This window comes from Tachysurus fulvidraco, chromosome 15 (assembly GCF_022655615.1).
Source record: "Tachysurus fulvidraco isolate hzauxx_2018 chromosome 15, HZAU_PFXX_2.0, whole genome shotgun sequence".
NCBI lineage: Eukaryota > Metazoa > Chordata > Actinopteri > Siluriformes > Bagridae > Tachysurus > Tachysurus fulvidraco.
In genome coordinates this window covers 21,506,658-21,522,463 of record NC_062532.1, presented here as the reverse complement: position 1 = coordinate 21,522,463, position 15,806 = coordinate 21,506,658, and the positions used below count along the sequence as shown (strand labels likewise).

Sequence of the window (15,806 nt, the reverse complement as noted above, 5' to 3'; positions counted from 1 at the left end):
GGTTTAAATGATGATACATGATGTCTGAGACGCTGGTGTTCGTAGGACAGATGAAATGAGTGAATGTTTGGGGGATGAAAAGAAGAAGGATGATTTTTAACTTTATTACAGAATTCTTTCTTCATTTAAAGGTGCTTAGTGATCGAAATACAGAAATATCAGTCCGTTCATCAGCAGAAAAAAGCTAAAGTTTACATTTTGATGGTCAAAAGCAAGCAAATCATGAAGGACGGCAGGCAGGCAGACTGACGGACAGACAGAGGGACTGACGCTTTTATGGAACCTTGTCCAATAATGTAATATCATTAATCTTACAACTGTTTAAAATACAAGCTAGTAGAGTGAGAAAAAACTGAAATGTTGGTAAGAACATGTTTATAATCAGAGTAATTTTCTTAGTTCCTTGAGGAAACTTTTATATATTTCTTTACTTTATTTCCATTATATACAGAGAATCATATATATATATATATATATATATATATATATATATATATATATAGATATATATATTATATATATATAAAAGTGAGTATATATATATAAAGTACACACACTGCATTATATTGCATTTAAGCAGACAAAATATATACAAAAATATTTATAACTAACATAAGAAAGCCATTTTTAATAATCTGGTTTATAATCATTATAAAGTATACTAAAATAAAATAAAATAATGAACTAATCATATTAACTAATTTAATGTATTAATTAATTATAGTACATTTACAGTGTAAAACTGTACGGCATTGTTAATATGATTTATATTTATATTATATTTAATATTTATAACTACAATTACACGGAAATTGATGTAGCTAACTGTACAGATATAATTAATATTAAATAATTAATTAAATTATATTAGAATTAATCTGTCATTCGTGTGTGTGTGTGTGTGTGTGTGTGTGTGTGTGTGTGTGTGTGTGTGTATGAAAACATTACATAATAAAGATAAAATATGCTGTTTTGTAACGTTTGATATTATATATAAAATAATAAATAATAATAAAGTTTAATAATTAATAAATAATTTATTCATGAAACTATATATATGTAACATAAGAAAAGCCATTTTTATTCATTTACGGTTTATAATAATTATAAAGCATACTAAAATAAAATAATTATATTATCATTACATTACATTAACATTTTGTGTATATATAATGTTAACATTCTATAAATAAAAATAAATGGCTAACTGCTGAATATCCATGCTGGTAAATCAGCGTGGTGTTGATTTAAAGCAGTAATGCTGTTGTTAAAGCAGCTGGTGGGCCCCACCGCCCACCCTGCACTGAGCCTAGGCTCCATTCTCAGTCTGTCGTTGCCCCTTTAAGAGCACAGTGCTGGAGCTCATCAGGGTCGCGAGCGCATCACGGAGCAACACAACACAACACATCACATCACATACGTACTATCGCGGATACAGACACCGGACACAGACACCGGACACAGACACCGGACACAGACACCGGACACAGACACCGGACACAGACACCGGACACAGACACCGGATACAGACAGGTAGAGTTTCTTTCTTTTTTACACGTTTTATGTGGGTTTGGGTTAAAACGCAGTTGCCATGGCAGCGTGATTGCCCGCTGTAGCGTGTTGTTCCCCGTGTTCTTGTTTATGTCCTGCCGAGTATCTGACGTCTCAATGCTTTTGTTCTTCTGTAGAGAGGGAGAGATTGAGAGAGAGGAGAGAGCGATGGAGAGAGAAAGAGAGAGAGAGAGAGAGAGAGAGAGAGAGAGAGAGAGAGAGTGGGGGAGGGGGAGAGAGAGAAAGAAGGAGAGAGAGAGCGAGAGAGAGGGAGAGAGAGAGAGAGAGCGAGGTGAGCGCTGTAGAGAGATACGTGGAGAGATGAGGCTAGGGGTGGAGGGAGAGAGGAAGAGAGAGCGAGAGAGATGGTGAGATGATCGAGAAACTAGGGGCTGATCGAGATAGAGATCGAGAGACTATATAGCGAGAGAAGGTGAGATAGAGTTAGATCTCATTTGAGAGATCTTGTAGAGATATCTTAACTCTGTATCACTATAGATCAGAGATATATAGAGTTCTCTCGCTTTGCTCCTCGCTCTCTCTCGCGTCTCTCTCTCTCTCTCGCTCTCTCTCTCTCCTATCCTTTCTCTCTCTTTCTCGCTACTTATAGAGCTATCTCTCTCTCTCGTCTCTCTCTCTTACTCATCTCTCTATTCGCTCTCTCTCTCTCTCCTTTCTCTCTCTCTCGTCTCTCTAGACTCTCGTCTCGTAATCGCTTAAGAGGGGTTCCCCTTTAGTCTCGTCCTTTCTCTCTACTCGCTCTCTCTCTCGCTCTATCTCGCTCTCTTCTCTCTCTCTCTCTCATCCTTTTCTCTCTCTTTCTCTCCTCTCTCAAGTCGCAGTCTCTCTCATCTCTCTGCTCTACTCTTTTATACTACTTCGTGCGTCTAATTAGCTTTTATGACTATTGTCTCTATATCTTATGAGTTCGCGCTCTCTCTGTCTCTATCTCTCTCGCGTCTCCTCTCCTGTTTCTATCTCTCTCGCTCTGCTCTCTCTCTCTCTGCTCGTCTCTTTTCTCTCTCCTCGACCCTTCTATTCTCCGCTCTCTCTCTTCTCTCTCTACTTTTCTCTCTCTCTCTCTCTCTCTCTCTCTCTCTCTTTGTGCTGCCTAGAGAGAGAGCGCTCGCGCGCTATTTACCCCTGTTCCCGTCGTGCACCTTGCTGTTCTCTCCCGGGTCCAAACATTAACAGAACTGACACGATTCATGATGGAAGCTTCGTTTGGTTCATTTAAATATTACATAAGGAGGAAAATGATCCTGCTGTCTGTGGGGTTGAGTGACGTCGTCTTACCGCCAACATCATTAAAGAAATACGTACTTTTTATGTACATTTAATTGCCACATGTTCCCTTTATCGCTCATGTTTCTCTCCTGAGGTTAATAAGATAAACACGCAGCTTGTCATGGACAGATCATTGACACTGGAGACTCCTTCCGTAAATGTTAGATAGAAAACTTCTCTGTCAAACATTACACACTTTTGTGCTGTTTTATGTAAATGTGCGGTTACTATAGAAACGATTTCGAAACGAACACGTCGACTGTCATATAAACCTCTGATTTGTTACGGCAGATTCTAAACTTTAGAGATTAAAGATTAGAGAGCTCATTTGCATATTGTTTATAATCAGCATCCAGTAAAACGGCTTTATCAGAGAGCTCATTTGCATATTGTTTATAATCAGCATCCAGTAAAACGGCTTTGTCAGAGAGCTCATTTGCATATTGCTGCTGTCTGTGATTTGCATATAAGGAAATACAACTTTACATTTATTCTGTTTGTCTCTGTCATCAGGAAAGTCTCTGTGTGTGTGTTTGTGTGTGTGTGTGTGTGTGTGTGTGTGTGTGTGTGTGTGTGTGTCATGGGTCCGTACACCGGTGGTGATTCATCGTTATAAATGAGGTTTACATTTTCTCGCTCCATCTCGCACCACTTACTGTCACTGAGCTGGGAAACTCAGGGGAGAGATTAGCATGAAAATTAGACAGGACGATGAACTGGCACACGCTTTCACAGAGCACACGGCTATTGTGTGTGTGTGTGTGTGTGTGTGTGTGTGTGTGTGTGTGTTAAGGGTAGCAGATGGGGTGTGGAGTTCCGGGCCCCAAGGAGCAGATGGAGATCAGGACTGAGTGTGAGGGTCACTGTGTAGCATTTAATGCAAATGGCAGAATTTTCTATTTGTTGTACAATTTATTTAGTTGCAGTACATCAATTTGTCAATCCATCCATTCATTTATCTATCTATCCATTCTTCAGTGTATGCATCCATCCAACCATTTATCAAAGGATCCATCGTGTTACCCGTTCATCCATCCGTTTATTTATCCACACGTTTATCCATCCGTTCGTTTATAAGTCCATGCATTATTTGTCTATTTCTCCATACATTTGTCCATCTATTTTCTTATCCATAATATATTTTATTACATTTTTCTAAAGGGGGGCTTAGTGGTTAGCACGTTCGCCTCACACCTCCAGGGTTGGGGGTTCGATTCCCGCCTCCACCTTGTGTGTGTGGAGTTTGCATGTTCTCCCCGTGCCTCGGGGGTTTCCTCCGGGTACTCCGGTTTCCTCCCCCGGTCCAAAGACATGCATGGTAGGTTGATTGGCATCTCTGGAAAATTGTCCGTAGTGTGTGTGTGTGAGTGAATGAGAGTGTGTGTGTGTCCTGTGATGGATTGGCACTCCGTCCAGGGTGTATCCTGCCTTGATGCCCGAGAAACCCGAGAAGTTCGGATAAGCGATAGAAAATGAATGAATGAATGAATGAATGAATGAATGAATGAATGAATGAATGAATGAAATTTTTCTAAAAACAATCCTGTCTTTGAACTGGTGTCTGTGGGATGAGTTGTGGACTGATGTCGTCACATGGCAGCGACTGTTTACTCCAGAATCCTCTGTGACAACTAAGTTTCACTGTAGAAGAAACCCTGAAGGACCTTTGTGTGTTCAAGAACCCTTGAAGAACCTTTTTTTAAGAGTTCTCTCGATCATTCATCCATCTGTCTGTCTGCCTGTCTGTCTGTCAGTCAGTCTACCAACCATCTACAGCTTACCCCTCTCTCTATCCATACATCTATCTCTATCTCTGTTTATAGAATTCTATACATTATGGCACCACCACAAATTCTTTTTTTAGAGGTCACAACTTCAGAAATATAACAGGACTCTTATAGACCTACTTTATTCTGACTAGACTCCCAATTTGACCCTCTGAGTGGTTGCCCTAGGGAGCTGAGCTTGTAGACACACTTAGCCAAACGGAACTGGAACGAATCCTTTTGGCAGAGGGGCTACAGGACGACTTCCGCTGCTCACGCCAGACCATTTTGGAAAGATCTACTGTACAGCTAGGTCTCAGAAGCACACCTTCAGCAAGCGCTTTACTCTGGCCTGGGTCGCGGTGGAGCTGGAGTCTATCCCAATATCCCAGGAACGCTGTGTGGGAGGTGGGAATATACCCTTAATGGGACACCAGCACATCACCGTATGCAGCTCATTGTATTATTCATTTATTTAAAATAGGTTTATATATCTCGAGAACCGATCTGACCCAGTTTATGATGAGCTCCTGGTTTAAAGCTCCAAATAAACGCTACTGGATATGACAAAAGGGGGAGGAGCCAGTCAGTATTTCCTTTAGCTTTAGCATCGATGTGTTGATGCAGATCTGTTATTGAGATGAAGTGTGCTGCGTTTAACTCCCAGTGATACGTGAGAGCACAGGATCGAGCCTAGAGAGAGTGTGTGTCTCAAGTCTGAGGTGACTCAGGTGACTGTGGGGAGGAAAAACTCCCTTAGATGGTAAAGGAAGGAACCTTGAGAGGAACCAGACTCAAAGGGGAACCTCATCGTCATCTGGGTGACACTGGGGGTGTGATTATAAATATACAGTCTGATAAATGTTTTATTGATGTAAAAGATCACATGGAGTTCACATCTCCTCTATAGTATCGCAGAGTCTAACCGGAGCTGGAACATCTCTAGATGCCCCAGGATTCTCAGAGAGTCGGCTTCGTCTTAGTGGAGGTCCAAAATCTTCATTGCACGGAAGACGATCTGAGCTGGTACAGTTTCTGGATGCCTCAGGGATGTGTATACTGTATAGAAAGAGAGAAGCAGTGGAGAGGAATTGACGTAGCTGCTGTTCATAATATTTGCAAGTCTGATGTAATAGTGCACAATATTATGGGATGTATTATGTTTATGCCTGACTAAGGAGATGAGTTTTTAATCTACATTTAAACTGGGAAAGTGTGTCTGAGCCCCGAACACTATCAGGAAGACTATTCAGAAGTTTGGGAGATAGAAAAGAAAACGCTTTATCGCCTTTAGTAGACAGATATTCTGGGAACTACCAGAAGTCCTGAGTTTTGTGACCTCAGAGAGCGTGAAGGATTAGTTAGATACATGGGAGCTAAACCGTTAAAGGTGGGGTCTCTGTTGTTTGAGAAACGCTTCAGAAAACTGTGTCGGGCCACCAAACAAAACAAAAACATAAACAAAGGTGTAGCCGATGAGCAGAAAGGGGCGTGTCTTGTCAATATGGGCGGAGAGAGCGTTCGGTGCACGTGTGTGACATTAGCAGAAAGCGGTTTTAACATTGACATGGAGGATAAAAACAAAGAAAGAACGCTGCCCCAACAGGTTCCGCCATAATAGTTGTTTGGGTTATACTTGGGTTATATTTGTTTGGTGTATGTATGCGGAGCTATCGATACAGGGGTGGGACCCATTTGGGTTAGGGGCATGTTTGTTTTCTTGATTTCAAATGTCAACATTGGCTTTCAAACAACGGAGACCGCACCTTTAATGCTGTGGATTTTTAATTAAGCAGCTATTCGTTCCCTCAGGAACTTCGTTTTCTTTCTCCCTTTGGACGTTTCCACATACTGAAGGAACCCGAGTCACGCTCCATCTCACTGAAACCCCATCAGTGGCACATTACACACAACAGTGTGGGTTTGTAATGCAAAATGTAATAAAGTGTACTAAAGAGCTACTCAGACGGAGCTCAAACATGTCGTATCAATGTTCTAACATCTCTCTCTCTCTCTTTCTCACTCTCACTCTCTCTCTCTCTCTAACTCTCTTTCTCTTTAGTTCAGAGATCATCTCATCATGCCTGTAGCCACCACTCACACGGAGCCTGGTAAGTCCTCACATCCCGCCATTTTTACTCAGAAGTGTTTGTCATCTATACACAAGTGGCCCTTTGCAACGAGAACAGTTTAGCTGAAGCGATTTCATCAGACACGGTCGGTTCACCTCTAACTGCACAGACTGCTCGACTTCCCAGCTCACAGAAAATGCAGCTTAAATCGGAATTTCGACGAGAACCCGACAGTAAACATTTAGACTAAAATATTTTTTAAGTAAACGTTGCTGATTTGTTAGCTTATGGTGTGTCGTCATTATCCCGCTGTAGCTCTGTCGCAGGTGGATGCTCTGAGTGACAGCACCAGCTCCGCCACGGCCAACGACCTCGACCTCATCTTCCTCAAAGGCATTATGGAGAGTCCACTGGTGAGTATGTTAAACAAAACACACACACACACAAACACACACACACACACAAAATATTGTAGAATGTCTGTGTGTTCTGCAGAATGCTGAGAGTCCGGAGGAACCTCGTCTCGAGGCAGTGGGAGACAAAAACATAGAGCTGCTGCAGGACATCCTGAGGGACCTGAGTCCCATCACTCACCGCAGTAACACAGCTGCCGAGCTCTCGAACATCCTGAACCAACCCCATTTCCAGGTAAATGCTCAGTCAACACAAACTTGGAAATTTTTTTGCAGATTTTCTTCTCCAGCTTTTGAGTAAGGTGTAAGAATGTAATTTGATGTGATGTGATTGCAGTCTCTCCTGGAGACCCACGACTCAGTGGCCTCGAAAACGTGTGAAACTCCTCCCCCGAGCCCACAAGCCTCTGTGGAGCTGAACCTGCCGCCGGTCCCCACTGACGCCGTGCGCATGGTGGGCATCCGCAAAGTGGCCGGGGAACAACTGGTACGGTTTCAACAACATAACCAATCCACACAAAACGATGCTGAGATAAATATTTGCCCTGGGTCCTAGTGAACAGAATCCTGGGATTATGTCACAGGAGGTTTCACACTGCCCCTACTGTCCCAGATGTTAACACCGAATCCTGGCTCTTTATAATCTGATGTTTCACTCTGTTCATTCCTAAACCCTGCTGCAACCTTCTTCCTATTTACATATTCGCGTATCGACAATCCTGATGGGGCGGAGCCACGTTACGTAACCTGTTCCGACTCCTCCCTCTTCAGGGCGTGACTTTCCGGATTGAGAACGGAGAACTGGTGATCGCTCGGATTCTGCACGGAGGGATGATCGATCAGCAGGGTCTCCTCCATGTAGGGGACATCATAAAGGAAGTGAACGGGAAGGACGTGGGAGACGACCCACGAGTGCTCCAGGAGGTGCTGCAGGAGGCCAGCGGCAGCATCGTGCTCAAAGTCCTGCCCAGCTACCAGGAGCCGCAGCCCCCCAGACAGGTAACAACATGGAGTCTGAGTTTCTGCAAGGTTTATTTTAATATACTGACTGTAACACATGAGCATGTATCATAAATGTAGTAACCGCCGCTCACATAGCAGACGAGGAGGAAACTCCAAGCCGTAATGTTTTTGGGCATGAAATCTTTGCAGTTTCTGTGTAACTAATAAACCTGCTTTGTCTCATTCCCGTTTTTTTACACATATGTTAAGTACAGTGGAGGCAAATTTGTCCTGTAAACGCCTCCACGTATGATGACGGTAAAGACAGTAGACTAAAGCTGTTGTTCCTCGCAGGTCTTTGTGAAGTGCCATTTTGATTATGACCCGGCCAGCGACAACCTGATTCCCTGTAAGGAAGCCGGACTTCAGTTCAGCAGCGGAGACGTCCTGCAGATCGTCAACCAGGAGGACGTCAACTGGTGGCAGGTAAGACTAGCAGGACAAGACGAACCGCAATCACATGCACGGTCCAAATTACGTCTTCCGCTATGACATTAATCGTAACTAGGATGTCGTACCTCAGCGGTTAAGTTGTCGGACCACGGTTCGGAAGCTTGTGACTTCAAATCCCAGATCCACGAAGCTGCCACTGCTGGGCCCCTGAGCAAGGCCTTTAACCCTAAAAATCTTGATAAGGGTATTTGCCAAATGCAATTAAAAAAAAAAGTCATTCTACAGTTTTTAAAATATATATTGTTAGCAAACTGCTGTGGTGTAATGGAAATGCAGTAAACAAATAGACTTCGTCACACCACCCCGTCGTTAAGCTACTCAAGTCTCCGGTCGCTGTACTGTGAAGTCAGCACCAGGCGTTCCTACTACTACTGGTTACTATAGTAACAAGGTGGTGCGACTAGCATTCCAAATCTTTCTCGCTGTTAAAATGAATCGTTCTGAAGGGATATTTGGTGTATAAAGATCATCATCATCATCATCGGAGATGAACGTCGTCTCTGGACACGCCCACATCGTTGGTCTAGTTCAGGGGTCGGCAACCCACGGCTCCGGAGCCGCAAGTGGCTCTTTCATCCCTCTGCTGCGGCTCCCTGTAGATTTCGACTATTTATCATATATTTAATTAATAAGCCGCAGCGTCCGAAATGTATCAGTCCGCGCCGCTGTTTCTATGGAACGGGGCAGGAATCAAGCGAGTCTCAGTTCTTAGTCGAGCCTGACACTTATCAGCCAATCAAAAAAGGGGCTACACAATAGCCAATCAGAAAATAGCACTATCTGGGAAAGATTTAACGCAACAACCAATAAAAAAAAATTGGGGTTGAGGGGGGGTGGAGATGTCACGCTTGCCTGTCTTCAAAACTTGAGAGCCCTGCCATGGATACGAAGAGGACTCGATTAGACATTGAACATTTTATTTAAAAGTAACCTTCGACCCAGCGTCTTTTTTATTAAGGTTAGTTCAAACTGCTCAAAATATTTTTGTTTGCCTGCAGAAATAAAACTTTGTTTACTCGGTAGCGGTTCATTGATTTCATAAATGCAACACACTACAGTTTTTTCTACACTATCCATAAAGGTAAAAAAAAAACGATATATGCTGTTTTATCTTTATTTTAGATGTCAAATGGGTTTTGTGGCTCCCTGTGTTTTTTTTTCTGTGGGAAAAGGGTCTGAATGGCACTTTGAGTGTTTAAGGTTGCCGACCCCTGGTCTAGTCGAACAACAAACGGTTGCTTTGTCGCTGAGTGACTGTATGCGTGAAAAGTTAAAGCAGCATCACTATTTAATATACGGTATAAACTATAGCTTTAATAGACACCTGACCTAGCTGTGTGTGTGTGTGTGTGTGTGCGCGCGTGTGTGTGTATGCGCGTGTAGGCTCGACGGGTTGAAGGAGGACGTGCCGGGCTCATCCCCAGTCAGCTGCTTGAGGAAAAGAGGAAAGCGTTCGTAAAGAGAGATGTGGAGCTCCCACCAGCAGGTAGCGCTGTTTCTAATCTTTCGAAAGAAATTTGTTTGGCAACATTTTATAGCAGGAGATTTCTACAATTTTGGACAATAACAACACACACACTTTGATAGAAATGTGATCTGTACAGAACAAATAAGTGTCTCTCTGAATCCACACGTAAGTCCAAAGAGAGACGGATGAGAAGGTTTGTGGATAAACGGTGAGACTGCCGAAAGAGACATTTACAGCAGCAACAGCAACAAAGGAAGTAGATCATCCTGAGGATCCCTGCTTCGTGCTGCACTTCAGAGAAACCGTTCAGAGTTCCTCCTGATCTTGTTCTACAAACCTCAGGAGCTTCGGTGTGTGAGCTAAAGGGAGGGCTTCTGTGTTTCAGGTACACTGTGTAGCGGGATCGGAGGCAAGAAGAAGAAGAAAATGATGTATCTGACCACCAAAAACGCAGGTGTGTGCTCCGTTTATACTCCGTGTCACATCAACCACCGACGAGTGTGTTTAAGAGCTTAAATGATGGAAATCTGGATTTTATCTAGGGCTGGGCGATACGGCTGAAAACCGTATCACGATATCGGCGTTTCGTATCGGTCGATATCGATAATTATCGATAATTTTTTATGACCCATTTAAAATAAGGACCAGGAGAAAAATATATTAGATTTAAACCTTTTTATTGTAAACTTCACCTTCCTCTGATCAGAATCCCCTCAGTTATTAAGACAGAAACGTCACCAAGCAGGAAACCTCCAATAATTATAATGTAAACATGAGTCTAAAGTCACAATGAACACTTAACTATTATCTCTTAACATTTAAGGTGCGAAATGACAGAATGTAAGAAATGTTTAATAAAGTGTAATAAAATAGTGCAAAGTGTTAAATATAAACAGAGAAACCTGAGAATTTAGTGCAGGTTTAGTGTGAGGAAGTTCACTAGCTGTTCACCTTCTGGGGACTACGGTCAGAATAACAATATCCAAAAAACTTCCGTACCGGCGCGCTGACGTTTCTTCTTTTACTTACAATTTCCTCGCTCGCTGCGGCTCATTTCCTGCTCATCGGTCTCCGGTTACTGAAGAGGAATCCAGCAGACCTGCACGAGACGACGATATGGCGCAACCAAACGTGATACATGATTGACTGTTAGCGTGTCACTCCCTACGTTGCTAGGTTACCAGGGAGTGATTGCCTTTGTTAATGCGACCAAACTTGCTTCGCAACCTCTTTTTTCTTCCGAAGAAAAATAAAAAATATTGAAAGTTTTATCGAACACATTTTTTATTGGTAACGATCAAGTTTCTATCGCGATACATATCGTTATTTTTTATTGCCCAGCACTAATTTTAATCCAAACATGAATGAAGCAATAGAATCATCCTCATTAATATTGCAGCTTAGATTTATTTATTTATTTACAAAACAAATTAAACAGTACACAATCCAATCACAGTACCTGGAATATTACGGAGTGAAGATTTAATAAATAGCGTTATACACTGTAGAGTGGTAGACTGGATCATACTTCACTTCCTGTTCACTGTAGAGTGGTAGACTGGATCATACTTCACTTCCTGTTCGAGTAGCATGTTAGACTGGATCATACTTCACTTCCTGTTCGCTGTAGAGTGGTAGACTGGATCATACTTCACTTCCTGTTTGAGTAAAATGAGGTACTAACATGATATTTTTACCAACATCAAACGTACTCGCTACTGAGTGTGCACCTGCCGGTGGAGAGGCCATAGCAACTCGCGAGGGCACATGTGCAGAAGGAGCTGGCATCACTTGAGGAGGAGGAACCGGCTGCGCAACAGCTGCACCACCAACAATTCATGGCATCCAATTCCAACTGTCGCATCCTAACTTGTTTCTCAGCCTCAATCTCAAGTGTGCGTATCTTAAGGCGCAATTCTAATTCAGCCTGTCGTTTATCCGCTTTTTCTTGAGCTTCCATTTGCAAACGAGCTATCCGAACTTTTAACCTCATATCCCCCTTGGAACCAGAGGAAACAGGTGAAAATGGATCAAACGGCGGAAGGACGGTCCTAACCACATCCTCTGCGCCAGTTCCGGAGAACGGCTCACCTCGCACATTCTCTCCATCAGTTATATCAGGACTAGAAATGCCTTCCGCACCAACTAACACCGAGTCTGAATCCGAAGCAACCAGAATTTTTAATTCAAGCAAACGATTCCACACAACATCCTTAATCTCTTTCTTAAGCGATTGTCTCACTACCGGAATTTGGAAATGACTCGCAATGGCTAGTAAATCATCCTTTCTACATTTGTCAAATAGCCCCACCCAACTGATTGTTACTCCTATCCAACAAACAGCAACCCACAACCTTTCTAACACTCTAAACCTGTACCATCACATGATTTCCAGTACACAAACAGTGCTTAATTGTTCGGGACCAGCTGTTATTTGTTATTGATCCCGGACGAGCCCCCACTAATGTTACAAACCCTTTTTGTATGTGCCTAGGGGTCAAGGGTGCAACATTAAAACCCTGAACGTGTACTGGAAATAAGTACTAGCTGGAAACCACCAAGTCCACAATAGTGTCTTTTATTCTAGTGAACCATACCATCACCAAACAGTCCAAACATTATATACAAACTATATACATTATAATTTTTACAAAACAAAACCCAAACTAATTCACATCAAAACAGGGACAAGAGAAAAGAACAAGACCGTGCCAACTCAGGGAAAGAAACAAAACAATCTTACTAAACCGGAAACAAAACTTCTAATCTAACTCAGTCACGATAAACCATACGTTAAACAAAAACATCTTCAGCGGGCAAGACGCCCTAACTACACTACGCTTACTAGAAACAAAAATACAAGGGGTGGCACGTGTCACTAACCTAGTGTTCTAAACAAGTAGCTGTAGCTCAGTGTTGCATATGTACATCACGTGATGTCTTACCTGTTCTATCTCTTTCCCCGTTTATGGTGTGATTTGATATTTAATCAGCCAGATAACAATCGGTAGGAAACATCAGAGAGACAGGACCAGAATGAGGCATGGAACACTGATACAGCACAGAACACAGACTTAACCAACAACTTAACACAAGGATGGTACAGGACAAAACAAAAACCACACGAGTCAACCACCAGACAAACAAAAGACGCCGTGTGCCAGAGAGCTCCCGCCTCCTGCACAGGTGTGCCTTTTAAATCCCACGTAGGGCGCCCCCATTGGTGGAGCTGCACATTGTCATCACCATGCATCGCTGTGATTGGCAGACACACACTGACCTGTTAAAACAAAAGTGAGGGCAAAAGAGAAGGGAAGAAAAACAACAACAAAACACCATTCCAAAAACTAACAATATTATGGGGGACGTAACAAGCATGTTAGACTGGATCATACTTCACTTCCTGTTCGAGTAGCATGTTAGACTGGATCATACTTCACTTCCTGTTCGCTGTAGAGTGGTAGACTGGATCATACTTCACTTCCTGTTCGAGTAGCATGTTAGACTGGATCATACTTCACTTCCTGTTCGCTGTAGAGTGGTAGACTGGATCATACTTCACTTCCTGTTCGCTGTAGAGTGGTAGACTGGATCATACTTCACTTCCTGTTCACTGTAGAGTGGTAGACTGGATCATACTTCACTTCCTGTTCGCTGTAGAGTGGTAGACTGGATCATACTTCACTTCCTGTTCGAGTAGCATGTTAGACTGGATCATACTTCACTTCCTGTTCGCTGTAGAGTGGTAGACTGGATCATACTTCACTTCCTGTTCGCTGTAGAGTGGTAGACTGGATCATACTTCACTTCCTGTTCGCTGTAGAGTGGTAGACTGGATCATACTTCACTTCCTGTTCGCTGTAGAGTGGTAGACTGGATCATACTTCACTTCCTGTTCGCTGTAGAGTGGTAGACTGGATCATACTTCACTTCCTGTTCGCTGTAGAGTGGTAGACTGGATCATACTTCACTTCCTGTTCGCTGTAGAGTGGTAGACTGGATCATACTTCACTTCCTGTTCGCTGTAGAGTGGTAGACTGGATCATACTTCACTTCCTGTTCACTGTAGAGTGGTAGACTGGATCATACTTCACTTCCTGTTCGCTGTAGAGTGGTAGACTGGATCATACTTCACTTCCTGTTCGCTGTAGAGTGGTAGACTGGATCATACTTCACTTCCTGTTCGCTGTAGAGTGGTAGACTGGATCATACTTCACTTCCTGTTCACTGTAGAGTGGTAGACTGGATCATACTTCACTTCCTGTTCGCTGTAGAGTGGTAGACTGGATCATACTTCACTTCCTGTTCGCTGTAGAGTGGTAGACTGGATCATACTTCACTTCCTGTTCGCTGTAGAGTGGTAGACTGGATCATACTTCACTTCCTGTTCGCTGTAGAGTGGTAGACTGGATCATACTTCACTTCCTGTTCGCTGTAGAGTGGTAGACTGGATCATACTTCACTTCCTGTTCGCTGTAGAGTGGTAGACTGGATCATACTTCACTTCCTGTTCGCTGTAGAGTGGTAGACTGGATCATACTTCACTTCCTTCACTTTCTTCTCTCTGCTCACTCAGATTTCGACATGCATGAGCTGATGATCTATGAGGAAGTGGCCCAGGTTCCTCCGTTCAAGAGGAAAACACTGGTTCTGATCGGAGCTCAGGGAGTCGGGCGACGCACCCTAAAGAACAAGCTTCTGGTTTCTGATCCTCATCTGTTCGGGACTACGATCCCCTGTGAGTAGAAGCTGCACACAAACTCAGTTTCTAGTGTACGACTCGTTACGGCAGCAGATTTTAGCCTTAAAGTAAAACTAAAAGCAAGTTGTAATGACATTTTTCCTCATTATAAATATCACACTTCAAGACTTTCTAAGAAAAGTATTTCCATTTAAACACAGAGTCGTAAATATCACCGCTTGATCTCTCAGACACTTCCAGGAAGCCTAAAGCGGGCGAGAGAGAGAGCAGGATGTACGCCTTCACGTCCCGAAGCAAAATGGAGGCTGACATTAAAGCAGGCCGGTACCTGGAGCACGGCGAATATGACGGAAACCTGTACGGCACCAAGATCGACTCCATCCACGAGGTAGCCGAGGCGGGACGTCTCTGCATCCTGGACGTCCACCCGCAGGTGAGATCAGGAACAGGTTCCAGCCTCCGACGATCCGCAGTCCTAAGAATTCGATGATGCAGTGCTGTATGAATAAGAGCTTCACCGTCTACATGTTTGTCTAGTCTCTTAAGATCTTGAGGACATCCGAGTTCCTGCCTTATGTAGTTTTCGTCGATGCTCCAGAGTTCGAGGTGCTCAGATCCATGAACAGAGCAGGCATCGAGGCCGGAGTGGTCAGCAAAGAGCTAACGGTACGAGCTTCGGTCCAGTGCGTATTACACTGCATGAGCATTTTATTTATTTATTTGTTTGTTTGTTTGTTTGTTTGTTTGTTGTTTACCCCACAAACTCCATCCCTAAAAAATATAACAGTAACTCAAACAACGAAGACCAGAAAGCCTTAACTCCATGTTTATCTTCTGCTTGGTAGGATGCTGAGCTGAACAGGATACTGGATGACAGCTGGAGGATTAAGAAGGCGTACGGACACTACTTCGACCTGACTGTCGTAAACGACGGCCTGGACCGAACCTACAGCAGTCTGAAGGCTGAACTGAAGAAGCTGAGCGGAGTTCAACAGTGGGTTCCAGTCAGCTGGGTGTTTTAGAGGACTGTCCCTCATTCGACCCTCATTTCAGTTACGTCAGATGAAAGTTTGTTTATTTATTTATTTATTT

At 43.2% G+C, this 15,806-nt stretch overlaps 1 protein-coding gene across 2 annotated transcripts; it reads left to right on the top strand.

Annotated features, from left to right (window-relative positions):
• The first annotated feature begins 1,349 nt into the window (after positions 1-1,349).
• On the top strand, positions 1,350-15,766 carry mpp2a (MAGUK p55 scaffold protein 2a). Of its 2 annotated transcripts, none has more exons than XM_047801243.1 (13): positions 1,350-1,518; positions 6,665-6,715; positions 6,992-7,089; positions 7,172-7,324; positions 7,427-7,576; positions 7,861-8,088; positions 8,386-8,517; positions 9,928-10,030; positions 10,398-10,466; positions 14,589-14,750; positions 14,945-15,147; positions 15,252-15,380; positions 15,560-15,766. In XM_047801243.1, the coding sequence occupies exons 2-13, from the start codon at positions 6,685-6,687 to the stop codon at positions 15,734-15,736; spliced, it is 1,635 nt and encodes a 544-aa protein (XP_047657199.1). In that variant the 5' UTR covers positions 1,350-1,518; positions 6,665-6,684; the 3' UTR covers positions 15,737-15,766. The 2 variants fall into 2 exon arrangements, with proteins under 2 accessions (XP_047657199.1, XP_026991929.2); XM_027136128.2 differs by having other exon boundaries at positions 1,350-1,533; positions 6,667-6,715.
• Positions 15,767-15,806: the final 40 nt, after the last annotated feature.